Genomic DNA, 14,873 nt, shown 5'->3' with positions numbered 1-14,873 from the left:
AAAAATTTGATACTCATTGGCTTTCGATTCACTTTTTGTTTGGCCAGTTACTATGGTTTTTTTTTCATTTCTGGGGTGTTTTGGTCGCACTTGTAGGTTTCTAGGCCGAGTCCGGAAGAGAGCTTGATGTGCCATCAGTGTCAAAGAAATGATAAGGGAAGAATTATCCGTTGTAAGCAGTGCAATGGAAAACGGTTCTGTGTACCATGTATTCAACGATGGTATGCTTCTTATTCCAGCGGATTATGCTGTCTCTCTTCGTTCTTTACCTGTTTACTGAGTCTGCTTTACTTCTTACTAACCAAAGTTTCCTAAAAGGTCCCCAGTTTGTTATGGTCCTATAGCGCCCCAACACCACCAGTGCTATATACTCTTACTTGGGTTGTTACCCCTTTAATATTTATTAGAGGCCTTCAGAATCTACTAGGAGATGCTTCCGATGATCCCTAAGAGGTCCACCTCGAAAGAAGTTATATCTGTAGAAGAACAAAGTTTTTAGGGAAATATATTTTATGGACCGAGGATCAAGTTTTGTTGCTTCTTGGAAATATAGACTAATGGAACAAGCTCAATGACATGGTTGGTATGAATGGAAAGGTTTTTCACCCGGGAACTTCAAGGAGAGCTTGCTTTTCCAAAGAAGTGAAAGGCAATTAAGTAATGAGATGGCACCTTGTTAATACTATATATGATCAATATCAGTGTGGAACATTTGTGACATATAATAGTGCTCGACCAGTTTCTAATAAATATGTGTTTTTCTTTGAACAATCCCATTTGTTGAGAGGTATATGCACTTGAAATTTGATATAGAATGCTTTTTCAGCAATAAATGTTATTTTCTTGCAGCACTCACTGAGATCCTTCCTTTGCTGCCAATTGTAGATCAGATTCAGAATCTGTTTCTCCTAAGGTCCAAACATTCTTAAGATAGAATGCAATTCGAAGTCCCCTTTATCTTCTCTCTCTCTGTCTTTGAATGTGAGGATATTTGGGACTCAAGAGTTGCTAAAAGATTCCAGGTTCTAGAAGCAAAGCGACCCATGATATTTGAAGACAACCCTTGGATCCCATCCCAAAATAACTAGCCAATGTAGGAAACTTACTTCACTACTTACTAACCCAAGATATTCCAAACTTAAACTGATGTTGGACTTTTAGATTCAGAATAAAACTTTTGACTGGTGTCCCAAATGGATTTGTTGTTTCACTCTCAAAATAGTATAGGAGGTCTACTTCTCAGCTTATTAGCCTATGATATTTCAAACTTAAATGTTGCTGGAGCTGGACTTTTAGTTTCAACAAATGATTTTTTTGACTAGTGTCCTAAATGGATTCATTATTTCTTAGTGAATAACATTGTTGGTGATCACTTCTTCTATGTTGGTAGTCATCCAGTTGATGAATGATAACTAATGTATCACTGTGGTGCTACCCTTTTAGACTCTGATCAGTAATTTGCTCATAGAATAACATTGTTGGTGACTGCTTCTTCTATGTTGGTAGTCATCCAGTTGATGAATGATAACTAATGTATCACTGTGGTGCTACCCTTTTAGACTCTGATCGGTAATTTGCTCAAGTCTCTTTACAAATTAGATGTGAGTCATATAATTTGAAATCCTTTTAAGAGAGTTTAGAAGTTTGTATGACTTCAATTTAAAGTCATTTTTTGTTGCATATTAATCTGCAAAATATTTTATGACTATTTGAGTGGGCCTAGTTATTGCTTCTTTTCACTTGCGATTAGTAGTTTTTCACCTTTTGTAGTGACTCTTCTCACTTAGTAGCCCTGTCCGTAGGTTACCTTCTCTAAAATTGGAACAAAAGTTGCAGTGCCAACTTTGATACTAAATATAGATCCTAAGCCAATGCACCAAAAGTTCATGAGCTAATTGAATGTGGAACTAGGATCTTAAGCCTGTCCTATACCCTGCTACCGAACCTGAGATTCACATTATAATAGCACAAAACAATAGTATTGACATTTTTCTTTCAAAGAAATATTATTAAAATTTTGCTTTTCCCCCTTTGTAATTGATGAAAAAAGAAGATGATACAAGGGTTTTGAACAGAAAAAAGATAAGAAAAACAAATCAACAAACTATAAACTATGTGGCAAAGGAAACATTTCCACAAATGACCAGCTGGGGCAGTGTTCTTTTGTCACCATGATAGCCAGTCCTTGGCAGCATATGTCCATGGCTTGATAATTTACAAAGACACCTTGTATAACCTTCTTGTTGATATTTTGAATTCTAGTGTGGTAATTACTTCAAGGAAACCTTTTTGTAGTCATGAAACTTAACATTTGGGCGGTCTTATCAGATGTTTGTCTTACTTTCCATGTCATGGGAAATATTCCTCAATCAGCCAATTTTATCATGGTATTACCATCTCTTACTAGAAAAGGGATTGATCACAATGTTTTGGTGTTACCATCGCTTATCTTTTGAATTTGCAAGTTGGTTGCTCCTTGTACTTTTCATTTTCTTATATCCTCTCCCTCCCCTGGTGGATTGTGTTTTTGTTTTCTTTTTACTCTCTTGTTAAACAGTGTGTCTTGGAAGACCTGAGATTCTATCAAAAGAACTATACGAGGAGTGTAGGCATTAGAATGAGTTGCTGTTGGTATGAGTCTGGAAGTAATTTCTGAGCTTATGGTTTTCATTTACTTTATGTCCATGTGTATATTTGCTATAGGTACCCGCTAATGTCTGAGGCTGCAATAGCAGAGTGTTGCCCATTCTGCAGAGGAAATTGCAATTGCAAATCGTGTCTACGCATTGTCATGGATAAAGAAAAGGTCTGACTTTACTGAATTAATGATTTGGATGAGTTGTATGTTTTTTTTCTTCACTTTTTTCAGCTTTGTGCTTTACATGCAGAAGCGTCGATGTCAACACGGGAATGAAATTGTTAGCATGGATGAAGAACAGGTCTGAATTTACTAAGCAATGGTTTGGATGATAAGTTGTTGTTTGTTTTTTCTTCCTCTTTTTTTTCAACCTTGTGCTTTTCATGCAGAAGCATGAAGAAAAACGTTATGCATATCATTTAATACATGTACTTCTTCCCTTTCTGAAACAATTAAATCAAGATCAGGCGATAGAGAAGGAATTGGAAGCCAAGATCAGAGGTATGAGCTGCAGAGTTAGGAATAGTTCAGTTTAGTAATTAGCAATGTAATTTTTTGACCAGTTATTGTTCTGTGATAGGAGTATTGCCATCTGAAATTGAAGTGAAAGAGACCAACATTGCCACTGACGAGCGCATCTATTGGTTAAACTTCTTTCCTGTGACTTATAGCATCTTTATTTGGTGTTTTATTGTTGATAATATTCCATTTACTCTCTTTTTGAACAGTGATAGATGCAAAACCTCTATAATTGATTTTCATAGAAGCTGCCCAAGATGCTTGTATGACCTGTGTCTTACCTGCTGTCAAGAAATTCGTCAGATTAAACAACAGGGTTATATTGGTTCATCAGTTCTTCATGTTGGAGATGAAACAACTATGCCTGTACCAGACCCAAACAATTTGTCTGACAAGAAATACGAGGTCTCTGACATGAATTTACCAAAGATAGTTGCCACAATGAAATTAGGGCCATTGGCTGAATGGCCTGCAAATGCTAATGGTAGTATCTGTTGCCCCCCTCAGAACTTGGGTGGCTGTGGTGAAGGTCTTCTTGAGCTAGAGTGCCTGTTTCCTCCGGATCGGGTTCAAGAATTGGAAAAAAAAGCTGAAGAAATAATGGAAAGCAGAGAATTTGCACCCTTGTTTCCTAGTGTTTCCAATAAGTGCAGTTGTTTCAGTATGGATGGCAAAATTGTTTCAGATCACAAAAATCGACGACAATCAGCCAGCAGAGATAATTCTGATGACAACTACCTATACTGCCCATCTGCTGGAGACATTAAGGAGGGAGATCTGGGACATTTTCATATGCACTGGGTCAAAGGTGAGCCTGTGATTGTTCGTGATGTTCTCGATTTCACGTCTGGCTTGAGTTGGGAGCCAATGGTTATGTGGCGTGCGTTTCGTGAGAAAAAGGATTCTAGGACTGGTTTGGAGTGTTTGAGTGTAAAGGCTCTTGATTGCCGGGATTGGTGTGAGGTTAGTTGCTTGTCCTTTCCTTGTACTGGCTAAGTAATTTTGTAGCTTTATATATTTTTATATGTATTTTTTTTAAAAAAAAGTAAATGTCACATTTAGCCAAGAGACTCGGAGTCCAAGCCTTGAGAAACCACCCCAACTCATAAACTTGAATTTGCTCTTTTTAGTTGCATGTGAGCTGTCTAGATGTGGTCTTCTTCTGCCTCTCACTTTCCTTAATTTCAGGAAAAAAGTGATTAGATAGGGCCTACCTTCTTTCTGATAATGCAAACCTGTCAAAGACATTTAAAGAACAAATTTCAATTATTTCCTGACTGATCCTGCTCCATTTAACTGAAAAGAATTTTGGTCAGGTCAGGTGGCAGTATTCCTCTTCTGAACAAATTGGACAGTGAAATCTGTTATATCTTCATCACTGTGTTTATGTTGTTGTTATTGTTTGTATCTAATGTTTGCATTGAATTTTATATAATTTTGCAGGTTGATATCAATATCCATCAATTTTTTAAAGGCTATACAGAGGGCCTAATTAATAGAGATCACGGGCCTCAAATGCTCAAACTAAGAGATTGGCCTCCATCTAATTTATTTGAGGAACGCTTACCTCGCCATGGTGCGGAATTCATCAGTGCGTTGCCATATCCAGAGTATACAAATCCTAAGACGGGTATTCTCAATCTTGCAGTAAAGCTTCCCAAGAAATCACTCAAGCCAGACTTGGGGCCAAAAACGTATATTGCTTATGGCATAGCCCAGGAACGGGGTGTAGGAGATTCTGTGACTAAGCTTCACTGTGACATGTCAGATGCAGTATGTTAATTTCTTGCAACAAGCTCTTTAAATATATTTCTTTAACTGCATTTTGTAAACGTTCTTAGACTTATCTATCTGTTCATTACTGTTAAAAAACTGGGTCTAGTAAGGTGCCTGGGAGAATTATTCTTTTGTTTTACCAATGTTAAGCAGCATCTTCCCAAATGATTCTTTCCAACCTGTACCAGTCAGCGAATTTTATAGCAGGTTCCCTTGCTAATGCTTCTTTTCAACAGCTTGTTGTTGGGCATAGTGTGCCTTTTTAGTTTATTTTCATTGAGAAAGAGCTGTCTGCTCTCCTTTCTTTGTTTCTTTTCCTTCCTGTATTTTTCTTGTCTTTGTTCTCTTCAATAAAATCACCACTAATTCAAAAAACGACGAAGAAAATTAAATACTCTAATAACTTTCATTAAAAAACGATCCTCTTTCCCCTCTTCTTTTCAACATTGTGGCGGAATTCCTTTCTGCTATGCTAGTTTCGGCCAAAGAATGTGGGTGACTGCATCCAACCAGCAGCTCCTCGGCTTTCAACATTCCGGTGCTTCAGTATGCGGATGATACTTCGATTTTTGGAGCAGGAACGTTGGACAACATAAAAAAAGTAAAGGCAGTTTTGGGGCTCTTTGAAATCTGCTCAGGTCAGAAAGTCAATTGGAGGAAAACTTCTTTGATTGGATTCAATATCAAGCTAAACTCTCTCTCAGAAATGGCGGAGGTGCTTGGTTACGTAATCTCATCCACCCCTTGCACTTACCTTGGCCTCCCTCTGTTCATTGATCGTATTTGCAAAGATTTTTGGACTCCAGTCATAGAGAATATGGAATTACGACTTGCATCATGGAAGGGTCGTTTGCTTAGCAAGGCAAGAAGGTTGACACTTTTGAAATCATGTATCGCTGGGATTCCAAACCATTATCTATCCTTCATGCCTTGCTCAACTTCTATTTGTCAGCAGCTTGATAAAATGAAGAAGCACTTTCTTTGGAGAGGGAACAACCCTGATTTCAAGTACCATTTGGTCAACTGGGAGGAAGTTTGCCTCCTGAAGAATTTTGGAGGTCTCGAAATCTGGCTCTCCAAAGACATGAATCAGGCTTTGCTCCTTAAATGGATTTGGAGACTCAATTCATCTGCTCCAAACCTCTGTAAAAATATGGTGCTTTCAAAGCTTGACATTTTCTCAAAGTGGTGGACAAATGGGGGAAACAGAAGGAATTTATCTCCTATATGGCGGTCGCTCTATCTCTTAAATCCTACTTTCTCCGCAACAGTCCGTTTCTATGTGGGAGATGGCCATCATATTAGATTCTGGGAAGATTGGTGGTTGGTTGACATGCCTCTTCAGACCACTTTTCCTTGTCTCTTCAGAATTTCAAGATTGAGGAATAGTACCATTGATGAAGTTGCTGATAATGGGGGATGGAACATTCAGCCTCGCCGTGGCTTATTTGATTCAGAAGGTCTTGAAGCCAGTTGAATGTTGGACGCTCTGTAGCCAACCAGAATTCAAGCTAACAATCAGATAAATTAATCTGGTGGCCAGATAAAAGTGGCTCCTTCTCTGTCTCCTCCGCCTATTTTGCTATTCGAGGAAAGATCACTCTGGGTCCCAAGCATGCAGTAGGATTCACATGGCGTCTTAGTGCCCCCCCAAAAATAAAATTCTTCATGTGGAGTGCTTGCCGAAATGATATTCTTTCTGCTGACAACCTCAGAATTCGTGGCCATCTCGGAGTTGACCCATTTGCCCTTTCTGCCATGCACAGGAAGAAACTGTTAGCCACCTGCTTCTTTTGTGCCCTTTCTCTTGGGGGATTTGGACGTCGATTCTTAGCAAAATTGGGCTCCAACTCTGCTTCCCTGAGGACTTGACAACCACCTGTCGTATGCTTGCTGGGACTCCTATCCCCGGTCTTGGGAAATTGATGATCTCTGCTACATCCGCATTCATCCCCTGAGGTTTTTGGCTGGAGCGAAACCAACGAAGATTCAATGCCAAATTCAACACTCAAGATAGGGTCACTGAAACCATCTCAGGCAATATTGCTACTTGGCTTCACTCTAGAAAGGCCTTCTCCCCTTTCTCTGGATCATCCATCAGGGATAATTGGAGAAGCCTAGCCCTACTCCACCTCTCCTCAAAGCCTCCTGTCATCCGCGAATGGACCCCGCCTCCTGCTAGAGTCCTTAAGCTGAATTTTGACGGCTCTTCTCTTGGTAACCCTGGCTTAGCTGGTTTTGGTGGCGTGATCCGTGATTCTCTTGGGTCCAGATCGTCTCTTTCTCCTGACCGCTTGGTATTGCAGACTCCACGACGGCTGAACTTCAAAGCCTTCTCAATGGGCTTCGTGTTTTTCGCGATCATTGCTCTGGACCTGTCCTGTTCGAGGGAGACTCTAAGGTGGTGATGGGTTGGTGCCAGAATGCCTCTACTCCTCCGTGGCTCCATTGGGATGCCTTTTTTGAAGTTTTGGATATTGTAAATCTCTTGGATTGTTTCTGGTCTCTCATTTCGAGATCAGCAAATTCTGTGGCTGATGCTCTAGCCAAGCAAGGAGCCTCCTTGCAATCTCTTGTTGTCAGGAGTTAGCTCCTTTTCTTCTCTTAATAAATTCACATTTCATAAAAAAAAAAAAAACCTTTCATAAATTTCAACATTGAAGATATACTGTCAGTAGCTTAGTTGGGTAAGGGCCTGGTGGATCAGTCCTAGTCAGCTGTTTAGCCTGCCACATCAGCTGTTCTACTATTCATTTGTCTTAGTAGTATTTTGGTTGCTGTCTGTCCTTGAATCTGGACAGACATGGTTTGTACCAGTAATTTCTGTGTAATGTTGCGGTTGCATTTATGCCAAATTCTTTTCCTAAGTTTTGTTTTTTTTGACGAAAGTGCGTATATTGATAAACAAGAAAGGAATACAAACCTAGCTTTGGGGGCCTGACTCCACAACAAAGTGTTGGAGAGACACACCTGCCTTAGCCTGAGAGTCTGCTAAGTGATTAGCAGAGCGTGGAATGTGGTTCCAAATACAGTTTAAGCCAGAAAGTAAATTACAAATTTCATTAAACATATCCCAATGACGCCACGGGGGGTGGCCATGGTTTGCACACCAATTGATGATTACTTTTGAATCGCCTTCAATTAAAAGGGTGCCAGAGAGGTGGCTAGTGAAGACCTTGAGCCCGTGTAGAAAGCCAGAGAGTTTTGCAGTAGTAGAATCTGAGATGCCAAGGGGACCTGCATATGAGAAGAGGAGATCACTGTTTCCATTGTAGATAACACCACTGAATCCTGCAGGACCTGGGCAGCCTAAAGCACTGCCATCAAAGTTGAGTTTTGTCATGTAGCCATAGTAGGGGGGCGAGATTGCAGGGACATCTCAGCAATAGATTTCCAACTTCCTCTAAAGTTGGAGTTACTGAATATTTTGAATTCTTTTCTGCTTAAGAGCCAGACAGAGACTTGATTGGATATTTGCTCAGTCAAAACCTCAATAGGACAAGATTTGAATTTGAATTTCCTTCTGTTGCGCTCTTTCCAGAGAGCCCAAATAACATGACCAATACAGCAAGATAAGATCATTTTCCCTAGTTTTTGGAGCTTTGTACTGACTAGGGAGAAGATAGTGTTAGCAATGTTTCCTGAGGCACAAAATTGAAGGCCAATTTTGTTTAAATGGGTGCCAGGAAGCCTTAGAGGGGAGACGTGGGGTCAAGGGAAGCCCCAAATAAGTTCTAGAGGATGATTCAATGCGGCAACCAAGATAACTGGCCATTGAGTTGAGAAGGCCGACTCAATATTGTAACCAGATATAGAAGATTTCTCCCAGCTGATTTTTCGTCCAGACGAGATTTCAAATAAGCTCAGCAAGGCACTTGAATTATGAATTTGATTGAGGGTGCCATCGCAGAAAAATATAGTGTCGTATGCATATTGGAGGAGGCTAATATCAAGAGTAGGTTTAGGAGAAATAGGTTTAGCCATCCAAATGATTTAGCCAGACATATCATTGCAGCTAATTGTTCTCAAATGAGAGTGAATAGAAGCGGGGATAGGGGATCCCCCTGCCTGAGCCCTCTGGAGCCTTTGAAGTATCCATAAGATTTGCCATTTATCAGGACAGAGTAGGAAACGTTAGAGATACAACTTCTCATCCAGAATCTCCAACGAGTGGGTAAACCCATCTTATAGAGGATGTGGTCAACTAATTTCCAGTTAATTTTGTCAATGGCTTTTTCAAAGTCAAGTTTGATGACAACTCTTGGGCTATTTAATTTCTTGAAGGAGTGAAGAATTTCATGGGCTGCCATAGATGAGTCTAGAATATTTCGACCAACAATAAAACCACTTTGACTGGGACTGATGATTTTGGGGAGAACAAACTTGAGGCACTTGGCGAGGATACGGGCTAAGATTTTGTAAGAACGAGTGGTGAGGCTTATGTGTCTGAAATCTTTGGCATGAACAGAACCGAATTTTTTTGGAACGAGGGCAATGAAGGAAGCTCCAATAGATTTATAGGTGATACCTACTTGGTGAAAATTGTTCACAAAGCTGTGAACATCGTTTTTGATAATGCCCCAGAACTGATGGTAAAATTCTCCATTGAAACCGTCTGGGCCCGGGGCCCTATCTCTAGGCATTCCTAGAACTGCTGCATCAATTTCATCAGGGGAGAAATGATTTTCTAGTTGAGAAGCATCAGATTTCGAGATCTGGCAGATGTTGATCTAGTCTAGGACAAGACGATCAAAATATTCCTCTGTATAAAGACCTGAAAAAAACTTAACAAACTGATTAGCAATAGAGATACTAGATGTACTTTCCTCCCCGTTGATAATGAGGGAGGATATACGATTAGTTCTTTTTCTGCCGGAAGCAATAGCATGAAAGAATTTTGTATTCCCGTCTCCATCAGAGAGCCATCTAAATCTGGAGCGTTGCTTCCAGTGAGTGGTTTCACTGGTTAGGAATTTTGAAAGATCATGAGAAAGGCTGTTTCTGCAAACGAGTTCAGCAGGAGAGAGAGTTCTTTGTTTTTCCAGGAGGTCTAGATCTGAGAGTCGGAGGCGGATGGAGGCTTTTGGTTCCCTAACCTCATTTGTAAGGGAGCGAGCCCAAGGTCTTATAACTAATTTGAGAGCTCTGAGTTTGTAGTGGAACGCCCACCAAGGGTTTGGGTGATGAGGGAGAGCTTCCCACCAAATTTTCAAGTTTGAGGAAAAAGAATCCTCGAAAAGCCAGGAATTTTTGAATCGGAATAGAGAAAAACCCCATTTTGGGGGATGACAATTTATGAGAATAGCCCAATGGTTTGAGCCAATTTTGTTGAGAACCTGACCAACAGTATTGGGGAAGAGAGTCAACCAATCATTATTAACCAAAAAACGGTCTAATTTGGAGAGGACGGGGGGGGGGGGGGGTTTGACCATTGGACCAGGTAAATTTTTTCCCTGCGAGAGGAATTTCAATGAGTTAAAGGCAGCTGATTAGGTAAGAAAAAAGCTCTCATTGTAGAGGTAATTCTTTTTGCGGGAGGGTTTTTTTTTGGAGCAACATAGGGTGGCATTGAAATCCCCGGCTAAAAGCCAGGGGACATTCCATTGTTGGACTTTAATGAGAATTTCATCCCAGAAGGAGGATCTGTCTCCATTACATGAAGGCCCATAGATTCCCGCTAGGGCCCATTCAGATCTCAATGATCTGTTCTGAAAGCGGACGCAGAGGGAAAAAGGATCGAGGTCTGAAGAGATTGCCTCAGCCGAATTTGGGTTCCATATTACAAGGATGCCTCTAGAGTGCCCGATCGCATCAATTACTACCCACTTAGGGTCAAGATTAAACCAAATACTGCGCGCAATAGAGTGGTCAAAAGTTTGTAGCTTATTTATGAGAATACAACTATATCAGGCTTACATTCAAAAAGGGTAGCTTTGATAAGGTCTTGCTTGGATGGCGAATTGATTCCACGGACGTTCCAAGATAAAACTTTCATGGCCAGAAGATCTTGCGAATATCCTCGTCCGTGTAGTAGAAGAGGTTGTTATAGTATTGGGAGAAGTCCCAACAATACTCCATCATCTTCTCGAGTTTATGAGGGGAGACGTTGCCAGCCTAGTATTTCATTATCCATGTTTGCATATTTTTGCATCTCTCCTCCCGGGTGAGGTGAGGGTAGTCTTTGAGGTATTTCGAGCGAGTGGGGGAAGGGGTGGTTCTTGTTGAGGGTTGTTGATTTCTGGGATAGGTTCCTTGGATTTGTTGCAAGTTTTTCTTCGAAAGTAGGTTTTGATGGGGGTTGCGGGTGGCTTTGTTTGCTTTGGCCTTCGTTTGGAATAGAGCAATTTACAAAGGAGGGAAACCTTCCTAAACAATGAGTGATTGCTGGGAAGTTCCGAAATTTTGCCAATTTATTAGCTAAAGAGTTGGCTGATCTAGAATGAGATTCCAATTACAATGAGTAGAATATACAATGTCAGCAATACTATCACCAATGGGCTAGTGGCACCAGGGGGGGGGGGGGGGGGGGAGTTGTCTTTGGAACACCAACTAATAACAGTCTTTGAGTCGCCTTCAATGATTAACTTGCCATGGTAGAGTCGATCCCTGAAGATTTGGAGGCCTAACAGTAGATCACTAACTTCAACAGTATTAGAATCGGCAATGCCCACCCGACCAACATAAGAAAGAATAGGGTCTCCATTGTGACCTCTAAACACACCGCCTGCTCTTGCCGACCTAGGACATCCAATATCACTACAATCAAAATTCAGCTTGAGGCAGTCGCAAGGGGGAGGGTCCCAGATGGCCATACTCGGAGTTCTACAAGGGCTAGACATATGGGCGATCAAATTCCAATTTTCCGAAGGGAAATCCCCGATAGAGTTGCAAAATCCTTCCTTGTATGAAGCCAACTCGAGATGAGGCCAACGACATGAGAAGCCGTGTTGTTGTGGGTGCTAGCTTTGGAGTTGAATCTCCGGTCGTTCCGCTTGAGCCAAATGCACCATGGAACATGAGCAAGACAAGCCAAAAATATTAACTTGCCCAGCTGAGGAAGGTGAATTCCTTTAACCATCTCAAAGGTGCCAAAGAGGTCCTGATGTAGTCCCACTTGGAGTCCAATTTTCTGAAAAATCTTCATCCAGACTTGCCACGAAAATCCACAATGTAAGAGGACATGCTGGACTCTCTTTGCACCACAAAGGGAACAAGAAAGATTAAGGGCGGTGAAGCCTCTTCTATGAAGGTTGTCCGAAGTAAGAATCTGTTCTCTGATGGCCGACCACACAAAAAATTTGATTTTGCTTGGCACTGAGAGTTTTCAAGCCAGATTCGCTTTGTGCGCATGAATACTGTAGTCTTGCTTTCTAATATGAGAGTAAGCAAAAGTAACAGTGAATCAGCCATTATTGTTGGGCTTCCAAATTAGCTTATCAACTGAATACTCCTGAATAATAGTACTGCTGAGTTTGGTAAGGAGAGAGCAAAAAGCCAACGATTCCTCATCATTTAGTCCCCGGCGGAACGGGAGACTCCACGACTGATTGCTCCATGAATCAGCCACAGAGCAAGAGAGGTCGCTAGCCACCCTCTGCAGCCCCAGGAAGTCCTCCGAGAGGGATCGGGGGTCACACCATTCATCTGACTTGAAGAGAAGGGTCCTTCCATTGCCCGTGTGAAACGAGGTAGCATATCTAAATATTGGAAGGAGCTTGTAAATTGATTTCCATGTCGAGGATAGGAGGCTAGCGGCGCCACCCTCTCTCCACCAGGCTCCCGAAAACTGAAGGTAGAATTTCACTATATTCCTCCATAAACTGTTATGGTTGTTGTTGAAATTCCAAATCCATTTGAGCATAAGAGCTTTGTTCATTTCTCTTGTAGGTCAGATGCCCAATCCTTCCCTATTATGAGGCATGCAAATATCCTTCCAACTAACCAAATGATATTTGAAGATGTCTTCTGAACCTCTCTAGAGAAATTGCTAACAGATGGCATCAATTTTGGAGCAAACGGAGGCCGGACAGTGCATGAATGATAACAAATAATTTGGCAACCCAGCCAGACAAGATTTGAGGAGAGTGAGACATCCCGCTGTAGATAAGAGTTTACCCCTCCAAGTGGCTAGCCTCCTTCCAAATTTCTCAATGAGGGGGGACCATAGTGACATCGAAGGCCGAGAATAAAAAAGCGGGAGCCCAAGATACGTAGCTGACATATTTACCACAGAGCATCCCAAGTAGTCTGCCATATCCCGAAGCCCAGTTGGATTAATGGGGTAGCCAAGAAGAGTGGTTTTTCCCCAGTTTATGTTTTGAACGAAAGCCAATTCAAATAATCCCAGAACAACACACAGTTTTCTGATCTGATCCATAGTACCAACCCCAAAGCAAATAGTATCATCCGCAAACTGGAGAATCGGAATATCAAAGGCTGTGCAATTTTTCGTGGGGAGGAGCCATCCCATGTTCTTGGCCAAGTAGATCAAGGAGGATAGATATTTTGCTCCCATGTTGAAGAGCAAGGGGGAAGAGGGGGTCTCCTTGTTTGATTTCCTTGGATTCCTTAAAATACCCACAAACTGTTCCGTTGAGAAGGGCGGAGTAGCTTGCAGAGGAGATGCAACTTTGGATCTAGAAGCGCCATTTTTTCCAGAATCCCATCTTCCCAGGGAGGGTGTCCAGAAACTTCTAGTTAACTCTGTCAAATGCCTTTTCGAAGTCCAACTTGTGGATGAATCTGGAGAGCTTGAGGACCTTGAAATGATGAATATGTTCATGACATGCCATGGCTGAATCAAGAATGTTTTTTCCCTTAATAAAAACACTCTGGCCATGGTGAATGGCAATAGGGAGGACTGCCATGAGTCAATTAGCAAGGAGGCGCGCAATCACCTTATATGCACTGGTGGTGAGACTGATCGGTTGGAAGTCAAATGGGAGCTCTGCCCCATCTTTTTTAGGGATGAGGGCGATGAACAAGCTCCAATACTCTTATATCTGATGCCATGCTAATATAGGGAGCGGGCCATGCCGGAAATGTTGTCTCTGATGAAGGGGCAGCATCGGCGATAAAATTCCCCGTTGAATCCATCTGGGCCCGGAGCTTGATCCAGAGGAAGACCAAGGGCTACAATTTCAATTTTTTGACTAGAGAAGGGGAGTTCGATGAGGCTAGTTGTAGCTGATGGAATAACCTGGAGGTTAAACCTTTGGTAGAAGGGGCGGACTGGCTGGTGATTAGAGTATAAATCTGCAAAAAAATTCACCAGTGAGCAAGAAATAAGGGTTTGGTCCGAGGTGGTCTCTCCGTTGACGCTGAGCATGGTGATGTGCATGGAAGAATTTAGTATTAGCATCCCCATCGGAAAGCCATTTGAATCTTGCACGTTGCTTCTAGTGCACTAACTCGTTGTGGGCGAAGGGCTGCAATTGCCCTTGAAGGGCATACCTTTGAGAGATTTTCAAAGAAGAGAGACCTCTAGATTCCTCCTCAGAGTCGAGAGTGGCTATCTGTGCAAGGACATTGGCTCTTACAACTGAGGAAGGGGCCTTCTTTTCGGAGGCCCAGGACCGCATCAACGGCTTCAACATCTTGAGTTTGATTGGGAAGGTCCACCTGCTCGGGCCAACAACGGTCATATTCTCCTAGAAGGATTGGAGAGATAGATCAAAAGAGGGGTCCACCATCCAATTATTGTTGAATCTGTAAGAGGGAGGGAGGGGGGGGGGGAGGGCAATTGCCAAAATGGGTATCAATCATAATCGGGGAGGTGCCCATCACCTTTACAAGTTCCACTATCAGGGGCCTAGGTTTCTGGGTCGTATTTGTGTTGTTTTGACTGGAGAGCTGCCACAAACTTTTGAGCTTGTTCACTCAGTTCTGGAATGATGAAATGTCCCATCTTTCGGTTGCTGGGGTATCGAGTGGTGGCATT

The 14,873-nt window shown here is 41.9% G+C and overlaps 1 protein-coding gene across 2 annotated transcripts in view; it reads left to right on the top strand.

Annotated features, from left to right (window-relative positions):
- LOC137950307 (lysine-specific demethylase JMJ27-like) overlaps positions 1 to 14,873 on the top strand; it is a 39,992-nt gene that overhangs the window by 812 nt on the left and 24,307 nt on the right. For both annotated transcript variants that reach the window (XR_011111932.1, XM_068796702.1), the window contains exons 2-8: positions 97 to 221; positions 2,704 to 2,806; positions 2,889 to 2,939; positions 3,028 to 3,139; positions 3,219 to 3,282; positions 3,367 to 4,120; positions 4,601 to 4,930. Coding sequence is in view for 1 of the 2 variants with exons in the window: in XM_068796702.1 (XP_068652803.1) it covers positions 97 to 221; positions 2,704 to 2,806; positions 2,889 to 2,939; positions 3,028 to 3,139; positions 3,219 to 3,282; positions 3,367 to 4,120; positions 4,601 to 4,930 (1,539 nt within the window). In the remaining variant the exon portion in view is untranslated. The remainder of the gene's footprint in view (positions 1 to 96; positions 222 to 2,703; positions 2,807 to 2,888; positions 2,940 to 3,027; positions 3,140 to 3,218; positions 3,283 to 3,366; positions 4,121 to 4,600; positions 4,931 to 14,873) is intronic.

The sequence above is a fragment of the Aristolochia californica genome, unplaced genomic scaffold (genome assembly GCF_029961685.1).
Source record: "Aristolochia californica isolate CCGP_79_NKW_82.1479 unplaced genomic scaffold, dmAriCali1.0.hap1 SCAF_14, whole genome shotgun sequence".
NCBI classification, from domain to species: Eukaryota; Viridiplantae; Streptophyta; class Magnoliopsida; order Piperales; family Aristolochiaceae; genus Aristolochia; species Aristolochia californica.
This window is presented reverse-complemented; position numbering and strand designations above follow the sequence as displayed.